The 17008-nt window shown below is 35.8% G+C and overlaps 1 protein-coding gene across 5 annotated transcripts in view; it reads left to right on the top strand.

Moving 5' to 3' along the window:
• Nucleotides 1-17008, top strand: part of ZNF280C (zinc finger protein 280C) — a 75779-nt gene that overhangs the window by 10669 nt on the left and 48102 nt on the right. For all 5 annotated transcript variants that reach the window (XR_010406258.1, XR_010406257.1, XR_010406256.1 and 2 more), the window contains exons 4-9: nucleotides 5034-5180; nucleotides 7649-7714; nucleotides 7812-7948; nucleotides 12435-12549; nucleotides 15459-15629; nucleotides 15778-15887. Coding sequence is in view for 1 of the 5 variants with exons in the window: in XM_064574565.1 (XP_064430635.1) it covers nucleotides 5034-5180; nucleotides 7649-7714; nucleotides 7812-7948; nucleotides 12435-12549; nucleotides 15459-15629; nucleotides 15778-15887 (746 nt within the window). In the remaining 4 variants the exon portion in view is untranslated. The remainder of the gene's footprint in view (nucleotides 1-5033; nucleotides 5181-7648; nucleotides 7715-7811; nucleotides 7949-12434; nucleotides 12550-15458; nucleotides 15630-15777; nucleotides 15888-17008) is intronic.

Here is a 17008-nt window from a genome sequence, read left to right as displayed (position 1 = left end):
ATTGTCTAAGCCAGAATCCTGGAATTATTATTTTGTTTCTTTTTAGTTGTTCCTCCACCTACATCTCACTGCATATATCTAGTACCACTTGTATCCATCCCCATTGCTATTATATTAATTTAGGGGCTCCCTTAATACTTTTTTTAAGATTTTATTTATTTGAGAGAGAGAGAGCGTGCGAGCACAAGTGGGAGAGGGGCAAAGGGAGAGCGAGGAGCAGACTCCACTGAGCAGAGAACCTGACATGGGGTTCAATCCCAGGACCCTGGGATCATATGACCTGAGCTGAAGGCAGTTGCCTAACCAACTGAGCCACTCAAGCACCCCCCTCAATACTTTTTTAAAAGCAGAACAATGCATGCATAATTGTAAAAAATAATCTGAAAGTTATAAAGTTGCATAACCACAGTTTCTTGAAGGGTAAGAGTTTGAGAGTGGTGTGCATGTGTTCTGGGCTTGTTACTCCTTGTTTTTGCAAGCCATTCACTTTCAATATTTTAGCTTTTTTTCCTAATAATTTCCATATTTCTAAATTTAAAAAAAAATTTTTTAAAGATTTTATTTGAGAGAGAGTGAGTGAGAGAGAGAGCACAAGCCGGGGGGGAGGGGGGAGAGGCAGAGGGAGAAGCAGACTCCCCGCTGAGCAGGGAGGCCCAATGTGGGGCTCGATCCCAGGACCCTGGGATCATGACCTGAACCGAAGGCAGATGTTCAACTGACTGAGTCACCCAGGCGCCCCTCCATATTTCTAAATTTTTAAAACACATACACATACTCCTGTCTCTTAAATCATCATTTTCTTGCCATTATCTAATTTTTCTATCAACGGAACATGATGATTTTAGTTTTCTTACACTTACTCCTCCCTCTAAGCATCTCCCACTGCATTTATATCTCAGTTTTTGGTTAAATCATATTAAATGTTTTTATTGTAATGGCCATAATAAATATTGTTCACTGATGAGTATAGTGCTATGGTATTAATATGTTATGGATATATTCCCTTTTTCTCTTTTTTGTATATACCCAGATATTCAAATTTTTAATTTTTTAAAATTTGCTAAATTTTTTTTTTATTGAAGTATAGTTGACTGAATTTGCTAAATTTTATTAAAGTCTATAGCCAAGTCTTCTTAACCCCTTCCGTAGCCTCTTAACTCAATTTTCTACATGGTAAAACTTGCCAGGTAATCTAACATTTTAATTTTTGAATCTTTGTGTGTGTGTCTGTCTGTCTGTGGTTTCCTGGAGACATTCCTCCTGGGAGTCATGTTCTCTTGCCCTATTCTGGCTGGTTGTTATCTAGACCTATTGAACAGCTATTATCCTGGGACTTTTCCTTTGTCTTTGTATTGTATTGAATGTCATGTTTTCTGCATTCTGTATCTTTCTCCTTCTTAAGTCCCATATTTTGGTGGATTCTTCCTAAGAAAGAAAGGGTGAATGGGGGGGTAAATTTTGTGTGATGTTGGTGACCTTTATTTTTGATGAAAGAATATGTACTTCATGCTTGATGAAAACCTTGGCTGGTCGGTATAGAATTCTAAATTGAAAATTATTTTCACTAATACTTTTGAAAGCATTATTCTAACTCTCTCTCTCTCCTGCTGATTTTAGGATAGTTTCCCTCTCCAGCATTCTCAAGTCTCATGAGAGATTCCTCTACTGTAGACTTTTTTCCTTGATTTTTGTGCTGGGTCCTGGTAGGCCTTTTCAATCTGGACATTTGTGTCCTTTAGAACTAGAAATTTCTTTTGTATTTTTCCTTTGATTACATCCCCTTTCTTTTTTCTCTTTTTCTGGAACTTTTATTAGGTGAATTGTACCTTTGAAATTGATTTCTAATAATCCCATCTATTTAGTGTATATCTATTTTTTGTCTTTTAGTTCCACTTATGGGACAGTTATTCAACTTCGGCATTTGTGTTTTTGGGTTTTTCTTTTACTGAATTTTGGCTGTCTTATTCTTAAACTTTTATTTTCTGAGTGTTACTTTTTATAACATACGTTTTATAACATTTTATAACATTTATTTCTCTAAAAATGCTAATTACATTAATAACTTTTGCATTCTGTACCATCTCTGTTTTCTTTAAGAGCTTTTAATCTGTTTTATTGTTTTGGTCTTTCACATTGGAGGTTTAGTCATATTTCTGGTATTCACTGGTTGTCTATCCATATTTAGGAGGCACTAAAATGCTTCCTCAGAATTCTGAATGCTTGGTCAGTACTAGTAGGCTGGTGGTATTCACAGTATGTTCTTTGCTTAGTTTCTTCAGGTGAGAAATGTCTAATCTTTCCTGGGATGGAATAAGCCTCACTTAAGTCCCCTATTTTCATTCTTGCACTTCATCCCTGCTTTGCTCTGTGCCTGGTGTTTATGAACCTAGTTCAGTTTTTCTAGTGTATCTCCAACCTGTTGCCTCTTATTCTTAGCTTACCTCCTTTTTGTTAACATAAAAGTTTATGGGTTTTTTTTTTCAGATATAGTTAGGTACAATCCTTTAATAGATATATTCTGTTCATAAAACTGAAACTGCTTTTGATTGGATTTGATTATTCTTTTTTTAAGTTTTTATTTAAATTCCAGTTAATTAACATACAATGTAATATTAGTTTCAGGTATACAATATAGGGATTCAGCACTTCCATAAAACACCTGGTGCTCATCACAAGTGCACTCCTTAATCCCCATCACCTATTTCAACCATCATTCCCAAACCCCCCCAGCCACCCCCCACCCCGCTCTGGTAATCATTGGTTTGTTCTCTAGAGTTAGGAGTCTGTTTCTTTGTTTGCCTCTCTCTCTTTTTCCCCCCCTATGCTCATTTGTTTTGTTTCTTAAATTCCACATATAAGTGAAATCATATGGTATTTGTCTTTCTCTGACTTACTTCACTTAGCATAATACTCTCTAGCTCCATCCACACTGTTGCAAATGGCAAGATTTCATTCTTTTTATGGCTGAGTAATATTCCACTGTATACACATACCACCTTTTCTTTATCCATTCATCAGTTGATGGACATTTGGGCTGTTTCCATAATTTGGCTGTTGTAGATAATGCTGCTATAAACATAGGGGTGCATGTATCCCTTTGAATTAGTATTTTTGTATCCTTTGGGTAAATACCTAGTAGTGCAATTGCTGGATCATGGGTAGTTCTATTTTTAACCTTTGAGGAACCTCCATACAGTTTTCCAGAGTGGCTGCACCAGTTTACATTCCCACAAACAGTGCAGGAAGGTTACCCTTTCTCCACATCCTCACCAACACCTGTTGTTTCTTGTGTTCTTGATTTTAGCCCTCTTGACAGGTGTGAGATGGTATCTCATTGTAGTTTTCATTTGTATTTCTTTGATGATCAGTGATGTTGAGCATGTTTTTACGTGTCTGTTGGCCATCTATATGTCTTCTTTGGAAAAATATCTCTTCATATCTTTTTTTTAAAAGATTTTATTTATTTATTTGACATAGAGATAGTACAAGTAGGCAGAGAGGCAGGCAGAGGGAGAGGGAGAAGCAGACTCCCCCCTGAGCAGGGAGCCCGACGTGGGGCTCGATCCCAGGACCCTGGGATCATGACCTGAGCCGAAAGCAGACAACCTTAACCGACTGAGCCACCCAGGCGCCCCATCTTTTTTTTAAAGATTTTATTGATTTGTTTGTTAGAGCACAAGTAGGCAGAGCGGCAGGCAGAGGGAGAGGGAGAAGCAGGCTCCCCATTGAGCAGAGAGCTCGATGCGGAGCTCGATCCCAGGACCCTGGGATCATGACCTGAGCCGAAAGCAGACAACCTTAACCAGCTGAGCCACCCAGGCGCCCCTCTATTCATGTCTTTTGTCCATTTTTTAATTGGATTGTTTTTTGGGTCTTGAGTTGTATCGGTTTTTTATATATTTTGGGTACTAACCCTTTATTAGGTATGTCATTTGCAAATATCTTCTCCCATTCCATAGGTTGCCTTTTAGTTTTGTTGATCGTTTCCTTCACTGTGTAGAAGCTTTTAATTTGATGAAGTCCCAGTACTTTATTTTTGCTTTTGTTTCCCTTGCCTCAGGAGACATATCTAGTAAGAAGTTGCTACAGCTGATGTCAAAAAGATTACTGCCTGTGTTCTCCTCTAGAATTTTAATGGTTTCCTGTCTCACATCTTTCATCTATTTTTTTTTTTAAAGATTTTTATTTATTTATTCATGAGAGAGAGAGGCAGAGGGAGAAGCAGGCTCCCAAGGAGCAGAGAGCCCAATGCGGGACTCGATCCCAGGGCCCTGGGATCATGACCTGAGCTGAAAGCAGACGCTTAACCATCTGAGCCACCCAGGCGCCCCCCCCCCTTTTTTTAAAGATTTTTATTTATTTATTCATGAGAGACAGAGAGAGAGAGAGAGGCAGAGGGAGAAGCAGGCTCCCAAGGTCTTTCATCCATTTTCAATTTATTTTTGTGTTTGGTGTAAGAAAGTGGTCCAGATTCTGGGGCACCTGGGTGGCTCAGTGGGTTAAGCGTCTGCTTTCGGCTCAGGTCATGATCCCAGAGTCCTGGGATCGAGCCCTGAACCGGCTCCCTGCTCAGCATGGAGCCTGCTTCTCCTTCTCCTGCTCCCCCTGTTTGTGCTTTCTCTCTCTCTGTCAAATAAATAAATAAAATCTTCAAAAAAAAAAAGTCCAGTTTCATTCTTTTGCATGTTGCTGTCCAGTTTTCCCAACACCATTTGTTGAGGAGACTATCTTTTTCCCATTGGATATTCTTTCCTGGGTTTGATTACTCTTTTTTTTATGTTTCAAGGTTTTTTTGGATTTGATTATTCTTAAAATTTATTGGCAACTACTAGTAATTACTATCGTCTGTTACTTAGCTAGCTTAATTTTACTAGTTTACTAGTTTAGATCTTAGAGATTGAGGTGAGTTGTACTGACTGCAAATATCAATTCAGTAATTAATATTAAGATTATTAAAGTATATCTTAAATATCATACTATGCATTGCAAAAAGTTTTTAAAAAAATAAGATGCGTTTCTCTCTTGAAAATTAGATAACCCAAAAATGGCAGAACTCTTTATGGAATGTGAAGAAGAAGAGCTGGAACCGTGGCAGAAAAAAGTAGAAGAAATTCTGGATGAAGATGATGATGAGCTGATTTTTGTTGGAGAGATATCAAGTTCAAAACCAGCCATTTCAAGTAAGCATTTATTTCAGTGAAGTAAAGTTTTATAAGTTGCTGTTTCTAATAGAAAAATCTGTGAGCTGTCTTCTGTGTCCTTGTTATTCTGTAAGGAGTTGAAGCATACAGATCAGTGAGAATTTGTGAGAATCAGAGGGGGGATATGGTTGGGGACTTGAGTAAGGTCAGAGGTTAAAATACCATTTGAGAGAAAAGGGAAATGTTAACTAAGGTAACTAAAGGTTAAGATTACCTAACAGCATTATAGGCCTTCTGAAATTGGCAATCTTAAGTTTTAGTGGAGCTAAGTAGCCTATTCACCTGTTTGTTAATTTTTCTTTTTCTCCCTTAAGTCCAAAAACACCTAGAATAGGAAGTGTTTGGAGTGCTTTGCTTAAAATACCAGAATACTGAGTAAGTTTGTTAGTCTCTGATGAGGGTTCTCACAGCCAGACAACTGCCTCATCACAGTGTCATCTTGAATCATGGCTACAAAATGAACAGGCACTGCATGATTATACAGTCTCTGGTATGTGTACCAACCTGAGCTATAGTTTCTGGCCACACGCATCTTCCAACAACTCCTGATTATATTCATGAAGGAAGGAGGGAGGGTCTGGTCTTTAGCTACTGTACTAGTACAATGCAGGCGGTTAGCACACTTAATCCTCATGGCTTTCTGGCAGAACACGTTCAGTAATTTTGTAGATTGTTAGATTTCAGTTAGAGTTAGAATTGCCATTGTGATAATGTTATAGTGAAGATACTGATGACACTTGTTAAAATGTCCAATAAAAAATGTGTAAAGTGCAGAGGAACAACATACTGAATTTCAGGGGAGAACGAGAAAATAGATTCTTTTCCATTATACTTACTTTTTTTTAAGCCAGGAGAATTTAGCAAAGAATGTAGGCAGCCATACCAGTGTTTTCTTACCTATCATGGCAGTGCGAAATATTGTGGTTAAGAGAGGAGTTTTTTAATTTTTTGAAAGCCCGGTTTTTGCTTCTCTTGACTCTAAACTTCGAATAGCTCTTCTATTCAGTTTTATCAGAGATAGAATAATTTAATTCTCAATATCATTTCCTGTGGCAAATTGAGAGGTGCTAAGTGGAATGTCACTTCAATTATAAAATGAAGTATGTTGGCATGTTTGTTGCTGATAGTGGAACAGAATAATATAAATATTGTTTCCTAGTTGCTGTGATTATTTTTATCCCAAAATACTATCATATTTCAAATTATTATTCAGATCATCTTATTGAAAGCCTGGCAGTTCAGGTTGGGTTTATATCAACTGTAGATAACTGTTAACAGTACTCAACTTGAATAATGTGTGTTAGTTTTAAGTGATTCTATCAAAAAGAAAGTTGACCCCAGTGAAATTTCTTTTCTAAATGAACTCAAAATTTAGGTGATTTTATTGATGTTTTATGTGTGAGCCATAAAATATTTTTGGCATATGGAATATGAGCTAAATATTTATATAGAACCATCATTAAGTTGGAGGGATGGTAAAAGGTTGTGTTTGATAGACTACAGTCACCACAAAGTACTATAGGTTTAACTCTTTAATGGCTTGAGTAAATATTTTAAATTTCTTTCTTTTTTTTATTTATTTGACAGAGAGAGAGACACAGTGAGAGAGGGAACACAAGCAGGGGGAGTGGGAGAGGGAGAAGCAGGCTTCCCACTGAGCAGGGAGCCCGATGCGGGGCTCGATCCCAGGACCCTGGAATCATGACCCGAGCTGAAGGCAGTCGCTTAACCAACTGAGCCACCCAGGCGCCCAGTATTTTAAATTTCTGAATGAAAACAATATCAAGTTGTTTGAGCAGATTTTTCTCCTAGGAAACTTCTGTAGTGCCTAGGTTTAGAGAATTGAATTTCCATTATCATAAAACAACCCTACTTTTGTGTGACCCTTTACTTTATGGAATTAATCTATGAGATCTGGTTCTTTTCCACTAGGAGGGGAAAAGGAAATTTTTTTGAGGTTTTATGGGATTTTTAAAATATACCTTTTCCTGATTAGCAATTTTAGGCATATCTCTACTCTTCCAAATTTTCATTTGATTCCTTAATAACCTAGAAGTTATGGGTTCACACGGGTACAGGAGTGAGCATCTTAAACTGATTCATAGGGTCATGTCAGGCTCCAATTGACTTTTGGTATAGTAGTAGATTTGAGATACTATGGTAAACTCTAGATTAAATTTAGTCTGCAGTCTTCAGTAGTGTCCCTCTCAGAACTCAAGAGGAGTGGTACAGATAATGTGACCAGCTTACCCATAATGAAACTTCCAGGCTTTTAGGGGGTATGAATGTGGCATGGGAATTGGGGAAGGGTTTGATCTGAGGTCACCACTAAGAGAAAGAAATATACTTAAATTATTAGTTGTATGTGGATATATTTTTGGAAAGTTTTTTATTGTCTAAATATACAATTCAAATAATGAGTTTTAAAATAAACATAATATTTGTAGATATTTTGAACAGAGGTAACCCCAGCTCATCTTCAAAGGGAATAAAGAATGAGACACTCACTCAAGGTATAGTATTATACCATTTTAATTTTAAAGTGAAGTATTTTAACAAAATTGGTTGTATAGAAAAATATTCAATATGTTGTGTAATTTTAAAATGCAGGTGTTACTGATCCATTCAAGCCTACAAGTCAACACTGCAAAGATCCAACATCAAATCCAGTGGCTGCCTTGCCTAGATTTCATCCTGAATCTAAATCTTCACAGAATTCTGTTATTGTTCAGAACGTGTCTAAACCTGTAAGTGTTTCTGAAACTATAATTAGCTCAGGGATGCAATGGATATTATAGTACCCAGTTAGAATTGTGGACTATCATAGCTAGTCACCATTCCACTAGAAGCATGATCACAATCAGAAAATGTCACTATCTTTGACAGCTCAACCAATACCCAAAGTAATAACTGTAGGAACTAACCAACTTGTCAATAAATCAGGTAATATGCTTAAATTAAATAGGTATAATATTGAAAACTAGGCTATCTAAAACTGAGTAAAAAAAAATGATCAGTAATGAATGTTGCATAATGGCAAAATTCTTAAGAGAGTAAACGGAACCAGGTATTCTTATTTGGGAAGATCGTTCTGAGGTCATTGTTGCTGTTTACTCTGAAAACCTACTTTCATGGCTTAGCTTTTAAAACTTTTAAGAGAAGTAATAGTTAATGGTAATATTTAACATTTGTTATTCTGTTACTATGGGTAAGTCTTTATTCTGAATGTTGTATGTAAATTAATCTTTTTTTTTTTAAAGATTTTATTTATTTATTTGAGACAGAGAGAATGAGAGAGACAGAGAGCACATGAGAGGGGGAGGGTCAGAGGGAGAAGCAGGCTCCCTGCTCGGCAGGATGCGGGACTCGATCCCGGGACTCCAGGATCATGACCTGAGCTGAAGGCAGTCGCTTAACCAACTGAGCCACCCAAGCGCCCCTAAATTAATATCATTTAATTCTTACGATTTCCCTATGAGGTAGGCACAGTTATTATCCCCATTTTATAGTTGAGGAAACTGAGACTCAGGCTAAATAATTCACTCAAGGCCATATGACTCATAAATAAAAGATGGATCTGGGATTTCAATCCAGGTTAGCCCAGAGGTTTGATTTTATTTTTTTAAGATTTTATTTATTTATTTGAGAGAGAGAGCGAGCATAATCAGGGGGAGGGGCAGAGGGGCAGAGAGAAGCAGATGATGCAGGGCTTGATCCCAGCACCCTGAGATCATGACCTGAGCCAAAGTCAGATGCTTAACCAGCTAGGCCACCCAGGTGCCCCAGCCCAGAGGTTTTAACATATGCATACACACATCCATTCATACATTTAAGCATTGCTATACATAGAAACACTGCCTTAGAGCAATAGTACAGTGCACAGACCATTGGGGTTCCCTGAGACCCTTTCGGGGGTTCGTGAAGTTAAAACTGATGTGATAATTACACTGAGACATTTCCTCTTTTCACTCTGTCAACGTTTGCACCGATGATGCAAAAGCAACGGAGGGTAAAACTGCTGTGCTTTCGTATGAATGAAGGCAGCGGCGCCCAGCAGCGCTGGTAGTTTTTGTATTCGTGACCATCACAAACACTCAGAGGAGAAAAATTTCACTCACTTGAGACTAACCTTGAAGAAGTGATAAATTGTTCCTAATTTAAAATTTTTTTTTATTTATTCATGAAAGTCAGAGAGAGAGAGAGAGAGAGGCAGAGGGAGAGAAGCAGGCTCCCCGCCCAGCAGGGAGCCCGATGCGGGGCTCGATCCCAGGACCCCGGGATCATGGCCTGAGCCGAAGGCAGACGCTTAACCAACTGAGCCACCCGGGCGCCCCAAATTGTTCCTAATTTTATTAACTCTCAATCCTTGACTTGTATCTGCATTCTGAAACAATAATAATTGGAGTCCTGGAGGAGTAGTCCAAGAAATCTAGGTTGAAAATGAAAGACTTGAGTGTTGATTCTGTCTGTGCCTAGCTAAAGCATTGTTTACAACCTCAGTGGGCCTCACTTTCTTCATTTTTAAAATGAGAATCTTTACCCAAACCACCGGCTCTCAAACTTGGATCCTCTAAGCAACCACGGGCTGTTCTTAATAAAAACTTAATAGGTGTACCTGATAATGGCAGGCTGCCAGAAATGCTAAAATTATTTTATTTTAGCTGGAATCAGACTAATTCAGCTGTTTGGCATTTAAGAAAAGCAAAAACAAAAAAAAACAAGGGAACATGATTATTTACATGGAGATAGACGAAAATTATTCCTACCTTGGACCTAGAGAAGGAGAACAATGGGGGGGGTGGTATCTTTCATATTAAAAAAAAAAAACTTAGAAACTAGAGGTCATTCAAACTCAGAACTTTTTGTTTTTGTGGGCTTGGGTGTTTAATCGAAGCTCTTCAATCAGTTTCCCAATCCTAGGGAGCTTTAAAAAACAGTTTTTTATCATTTGATCTGGGGTGAGGCCTGGGCATGATAGATTTTTTTTTTTTTTTAAACTCTCCAGGTGATTCTAATGTGAGCCAGAGTGGAGAATGACAGATCTATATTTTCAAATAAATTGAGAATCCTATGTGAGGGAATTTTCTCTGAAAATTTTAAGTTTTTTCTTCTCTTTACCACAACTCTTCAGGGCAGTCTAGAAGATAATTGTTATTGTCCCTTTTAATGTCAGTGTGATATAGCTTAAGGGCATAGGTTGTTGTGGTTTTTTTTTAATAGGCTCCACACCCACGGGGCTTAAACTCAGGACCCTGAGATCAAGATTTGAGCTGAGATCAAGAGTAGGATGGATGCCTGGGGTGCCTGGGTGACTCAGGCTTCCAGCTCTTGGTCTCAGCTCAGGTTGTGATCTCCATGCCATGTGGAGCCTACTTAGAAAAAAAAGAAAAGAAAAGAAAATTCGGACGCTTAACCCGACTGAGCCACCCAGGTGTCCCAAGGGCACAGGCTTTATAATCAGGCCAACCTCGGTTCCAATTCCAGCTTCATCATCGAGAACAAGCTGGATTGTACTGGGAACCTTACTTAACTATACTGAACTTTAGTTTACCTATTTATAAGGTGGGAGATAATATTAGGTCTTTATTAGTACTGTTGTGACAACTACCTGATATAAAACACATGGACTGTAAAAGAGTCAAGTACGTTTTAAACAGACAATTGGCAGCTATTATTTCAGTTGGAAAGGTGAAAACTTGAATCTCAAGTGACTGGCCCAAGGTTCCACAGTTAAATAAATGGAGGTCTTTTAAATCCCAGTCTATTGCCTGTTGTACCTCACTGTTGTATTTGGTATCTTGCTGAACTATTTTATGAGATATAAAAAATTCCCAATTAGAGAATTATTTTAATAAGTTATTTGTTGACTAATATGTCTGCTCTCTGAAATAATGGTACTTAATTGGCCAGAGTTATCACCTAGGAAAAGGTTTAAAGTATTAACTTTAGGGGCACCTGGGTGCCTCAGTTGGTTAAGCAACTGCCTTCAGCTCAGGTCCTGATCCTGGAGTTCTGGGATCAAGTCCCGCATCGGGCTCCCTGCTCAGCAGGGAGCCTGCTTCTCCCTCTGACCCTCCCCCCTCTCATGCTCTCTCTCTCTCTCTCTCTCTCAAATAAATAAATAAAATCTTTAAAAAAAAATGAAGTATTAACTTTATTTGGAGGAACTTCTGTGAAAGAACTGTTTGGAGAATTGCTAGTGAATATTTTCCATTTGTAAGTACACATATTTGGAGAAAATATTTACCTTGCAGAAGATTATGCTTGGTTACAGTTAAGTCATAAAGCCATCATTGAGTCATACAGCCATTTTTTATAGTACATGTTAAGGCTCAAATGCAGAAATCTGCCTGTTATGCTCAAATTCTAGGAATGGAATGGTTTGGTTCAGTTCAATATCTGTCTCTATAACTTCTTACTAAGCCTATGTAAACAGAAAACGATAACAAAGTAAAATTCTTAAAACCTGATTTTTTCTCAACTTGTAAGCACAAAACACGCAAGCAAGATCCCTATATTCCTATTTTATAAAGGTACTGTATATGGGGGCGGTAGTTAGAAAAGAAACAAGACAATACATACTGTACTTTGATTTCCTTTTTTGCAGATGGTTAGTGTAGTATATAGAATATATCAATCAGGATTATATTTTGTACACAGATATGTGCTCCTCTTTTTTCACTGAACTTTATATTGGAAACATTTTTCTTTGTTTTTGGTTATTTTTCAAAAGCATGATGTTGCATTATAGTCTGTCGTTTAATTTATTTAACCATTCCTCCATTGTTGGACATACAGGTTTTTATTTTCTGCTATTATAAATAATTCTCCATTAAATATTTTCATTTCCTTAGCATAAATTAGTGTAAGTGGAATATTTGGGTCAAAGGATATGAACTTTTTAAAGCCCTTGATAGATATTGCCAAAATTTTCTTGCAGAAAAGTTGTACCAAAACATGTCTACTTTGCCAATAATATTATCGTTATTTCTTAACTTTAACTTTTAATTTCAAACTAACTTTAGATTTATAGAAAAACTGCAGAAGTAATCCAGAGAGTTCCCATATAACCCTTACCCACTAAATGCTAACTCTGACAGAATAATAATTACCTTAGTGTTTTATAGCTTATTAGTAATTAAATTATTAAGGTGTTATCTTTATAGTATTATGATACAATTAAACTTACCTTTATAAAAGTTTATGAAACAAAATAATTATAACTTTTTACAGGATTTTACAAAGAATTCATTACAAGTTGAATCGGATGATTCTTCAGACTTACTATTTGACTTGACCCAGGATACAATTCCACTGTCCCAAGAGGGATCAACAATTTATATAGAAGGTTTGGCTTAGCACTTTTTTTGAGTATAATAAAAAGAAACTTGATGCATATAGATGTGGAATGAATTTTTATTTTGAAACCCATACCTTCATGTTAAGTTTTTCATATACCATAAAATAGAAGCTAATAATCCCTGAATGCCTTTCTTGTGTGATTTCTTATTTAATAATAGAATATTGTATCTCTTTCTATTAAGTTAGCTAACATGTATTTTTTGAGCTCATTCTCACTTAGAGCCAGCCATGGGCTGAAAAATCTTAATATAAATTCTGTGAGTCCAGGAAGTCTCCTAATGACCTAATACTATCATTTTTTTTTAAAGTATTAATCATTTGGAAGGCCATTAGTATGAGAAAAAGTACATGGTTATAGTTGATTTTTTTAATAGACTGGTGTCTTTCTTTCCAAATAAATGATGTTGATATGATAGTTAAATATGATTACAGAGTATCATTATAAAAAGGAAGTATTACAAAAATAGTAATTTGTGCATAGTAAGTACTTAGTAAATATCCATTAAAGGAATAATGTAAATTTTTAATTGAAGAATTACAGTTCTTTGTGTACAATAACAAAGTTCTTCATTAACTTGAAATAAATTAGTATGCCCTGAAAGAATTTTATTTAGTTGAAAAATTCCCCATAATCAAAGCAATTGCTGTTTGTATATTAGTAAATTTGTTATATTTCAATAATTGGACAGAGGTCCATAAGTTTTTAATGTTTAAATTGTTTACTAACAAATTCATATACATTTACCAAACCAAAATAGAAAAAAAATTATAGTAATATGTTTGCCAAAAATACTTTTCCCATTTTGATAACACATGGCTTGTTATTCACCTATCTAGGTGTCACTTATAGTTAGTAAAATAGCCAAGAACCAAAATAAATGAGGAAGTAAAATAGTTGTCTGAAGTCTGATTTTATAATGCACGTGGTCTTTATTCATAAAAAAGTCTGAATTCTTGAAGATTCTAGGGGGTAAAACAGTGATGCCTACTCTCTCTGTAAGTTGTTGTATTGCAGAGAGTGGAACTTTGCCTTGATGGGAAATAGGGTTATAGTCAGTTAGGAAGGTGTAGATTTGAGCCTGTATCCTCAAGATTTTTGTGGCCTTTATCGAGTCACCTCTTTACACTTCAATTTTCTCATTTTATTGAAATATATACTTTTATCTTTCTCAGATAATACATTCATTCTCCAGACCTGAAGTCACCATTTGGAGATATAATTTTAATTCTTGCTCTACTTATCTCAGGCCTTTTTTGAGGTTCAAATGAGATAAGTGAGAAATGAAAAATGCCTTAAACCTTTAAAGGACTTGACAGTAAACAGTTCTTAGAATGATAATTATGAATGATAATACGTATTATGTGTTCAGAAGCATGATTAATGGACTCCTGTCAAGGATGATCATAGAAGGTTCTTGGAGAAGGTTGGATTTGAACTTGATTTTGAAGAATGAGAATAGGATTTTTATTGGCACTGTTGAAGATAGTGAACAGCACAAGCCAGAGGCAATAGAAATAAACAAGTTAAACGGTTAGAATTTAAAACTATTGAGCTCAGAGTGATTTTATTTAACTTGGAGATTTACTCATGCTTAAAAAAATTATATACAAAACAGTCTATTTTTACTATACAGCCTGCTAGAGAACTAGTTGCCAAAATACCAGCACTCATTGGTTGTTCAAGTAACCTAAGCATCTGAGAAAAATGTTAGTGATTACACAGAAATCAGTCCCAAGTGCCTGCAGTATGGCTGTCAGTAACTATGTGCTTGCAGATGGAAAAAAAAAAATCATTTCTGTTATCTCAGAGAATGAAAGACAGATCTGACAGGGAGCCCACTAATGCGATGCTCTCCTTTTCCTTGTATTTCTCTATTCTACTGCTTCGCCTATTAGTGTACAGTTGGGAGCATTAAAATACGATGTGCAGTTTTAGAATCTTTATCACAAAGTACAATTGTGTGTTATTTTCAAACGGACTTTTGCTGTGTCTGGTTATAGGCTAAATAGCCCCACTTTTCTTGCAAATGCCCTGAATTACACCATCCCTAAGCCTTTAAGGTGATGGTTTTCAAGCTCAGAACTATCTTTAGTGATGAAATCTCCTCAAACAAAATTTTATGTAAAAATCTAATTTTTTAAAAAAGGTAAAAGAGTTTTTCTATCTGACATGCTTACTGTATTCCCTAAAGCAAAATCATTAGCCTCAGGGGAGTATCATTTGAAGACCATTATACTAACTTCTTAAGACTTTTCATATGAATGAGCAAGGTATTATTCAAGATTAGTTGTTTGTACTTTGTTCATAGGGAGTAAACAGATAATTTAAACCCATCAGATTGTTAATAAGTGGAAAAAGAACCAACTTGAGTTTTCCATTAGACATCTTAAGTTTTTTTTAAGTATCTTAAAGGGTTTTTCTAAATTTTTAGAATAAAGGTGGTTTTTGTTTCCAAGCCCAAATGTATTTAAGCATCTAAAGATAAATTCATTTTTGGGAACTGAGCTTAGAACATTCTCTGTGCTTTAATTTTTTTGCTTCGGATTCTTTTGGTCTGACCTCTTTTATACCTATTTATATATTTCTTTATTTGAAAGTATTTTTAGAATTTTCTTGTATAAAAAGTTTATTTCATGAATTGTTCAAATACGTGTAGTTCATAATATCTGTACAATTTCTTTTTACCTATTGATCATATAAATTTTTTCTTTTTTTGATCATATAAATTTTGATCATTCTTTGTCATTTGTATGATATAATTCAATTATGTTATCTTTAATTTAGCTTCAAAGTGTTTTTACTTAAATTCAAATATAAAGCCATTTTAGTAGCATTTGTAAGCAGTGTTCTGTACATATTTACAAATATTTTTCCCACTATTTAAATCATTGTAGGTATAGATCAAACTCTGCCTATATTAAAACGTTCTTCTGCTTCTAAAGTAAACAGTGTTACTCCAAAAAAGCCAAAGACCAGCGAAAGTGTTTCTGAAATAAGTCCTTGTGCTTCACTGTCTCTAACTAACTCTCCTCCAGTGACATCTTCCCATGTTATGATATCAAAAGGTAAATATGAATCTAGCATATAAAATAGAAATTGTATTATTTATACATAAATTCTAGAAATTCTGATGAATTTTTAAACTTTTTTTTTTACTGGTTGTTTAATGTTTAAAAAAGAATTTGAGTCGTAAAAGTTCTTAATCTATTTTAGGTACAAATACCTCATCAGCTCACTATAAAACTGGAACACCTTTTCTAAGATCTTGTCCAAAGTGCAATGTAAAGTTTAATCTTCTGGATCCTTTGAAATATCACATGAAGGTAAAACTTTTTCCAAAATTTGATTTTTAAAAATATTGACAAATCTCTGAAAACATTAAGGATTGATATATAGTAAATGCTCGTTTGTCCAGGTATTTAGATAAGAAATCTTCTCATTGGTATTTCTATATAACTTAAGTAAAAATTGATATTTGTGATGACTATCTTTTTTTTTAGATTTTATTTAAGGAGGGCATGTATTGAATGGAGCACTGGGTGTTATATGCAAATAATCATGGAACACTACATCAAAAGCTAATGATGTAATGTATGGTGACTAACATAACATAATAAAATAAAATTTAAAAAAATATTTTATTTATTTATTTGACAGAGAGAGACACAGCGAGAGAGGGAACACAAGCAGGGGGGAGTGGGAGAGGGAGAAGCAGGCTTCCCGCAGCGCAGGGGGCCCAATGTGGGGCTTGATCCCAGGACCCTGGGATCATGACCTGAGCCGAAGGCAGCTGCTTAACTGACTGAGCCACCCAGGCACCCCATAGTGATTATCTTTATACAAGATTTTAAAATCTTTCCCAATCATGAAATCTTAAAAATTAAGCTTATATGTACTATCGTATATGCATATTGTATTTTGGGGGGGATATTAGAGGATACGAAGTAATCCTTGATAATTTTATTAGATGTGATAATGGCTTTATCAACCATAAAATTATTGGTAAAAATATCTGTTTTCTGGAGCTGGATGCTGAAGTAAGGTGAAAGTGACAATGTGTGGGAGTTGCTTTAAAACTAATGATGCTAGATCAAAGCTTTAGTTGTTGCTTTGTCTAAGAGATGTGACTGTCATTGATCTCTCTGAGGCTTGAGAGAATACATTAAACACAGTATGTAGTACTTTAAGAAATGGAAGAAATAGACCTACCTCCGACCTCTTTAAAGTATTATATCTGGAAGACTTTGCAGAAAGTCCGATGTTTCTCTTAGTGACAGCCCTGAGTGTTTGCGGGTATTAGAGCTTTCCCAGGTGAGTCATTTATTTCTCGGATCTTTAACATTTCTTTCTCTTCATTTCTGACATTTTGCCACTTGTAGAGCAGATGTCTGTGGCAAATCTCATTTGGAAAATCCTTTGCCGCAACCAGCAAAAATGGTTCAGG

The sequence above is a fragment of the Mirounga angustirostris genome, unplaced genomic scaffold (assembly GCF_029215605.1).
Source record: "Mirounga angustirostris isolate CCGP_5_RB_7025 unplaced genomic scaffold, mMirAng1.0.hap1 SCAF_11, whole genome shotgun sequence".
NCBI classification, from domain to species: Eukaryota; Metazoa; Chordata; class Mammalia; order Carnivora; family Phocidae; genus Mirounga; species Mirounga angustirostris.
Note: the sequence above shows the minus strand (reverse complement) of the source record. Positions and strands in the feature narration are given on the sequence as shown.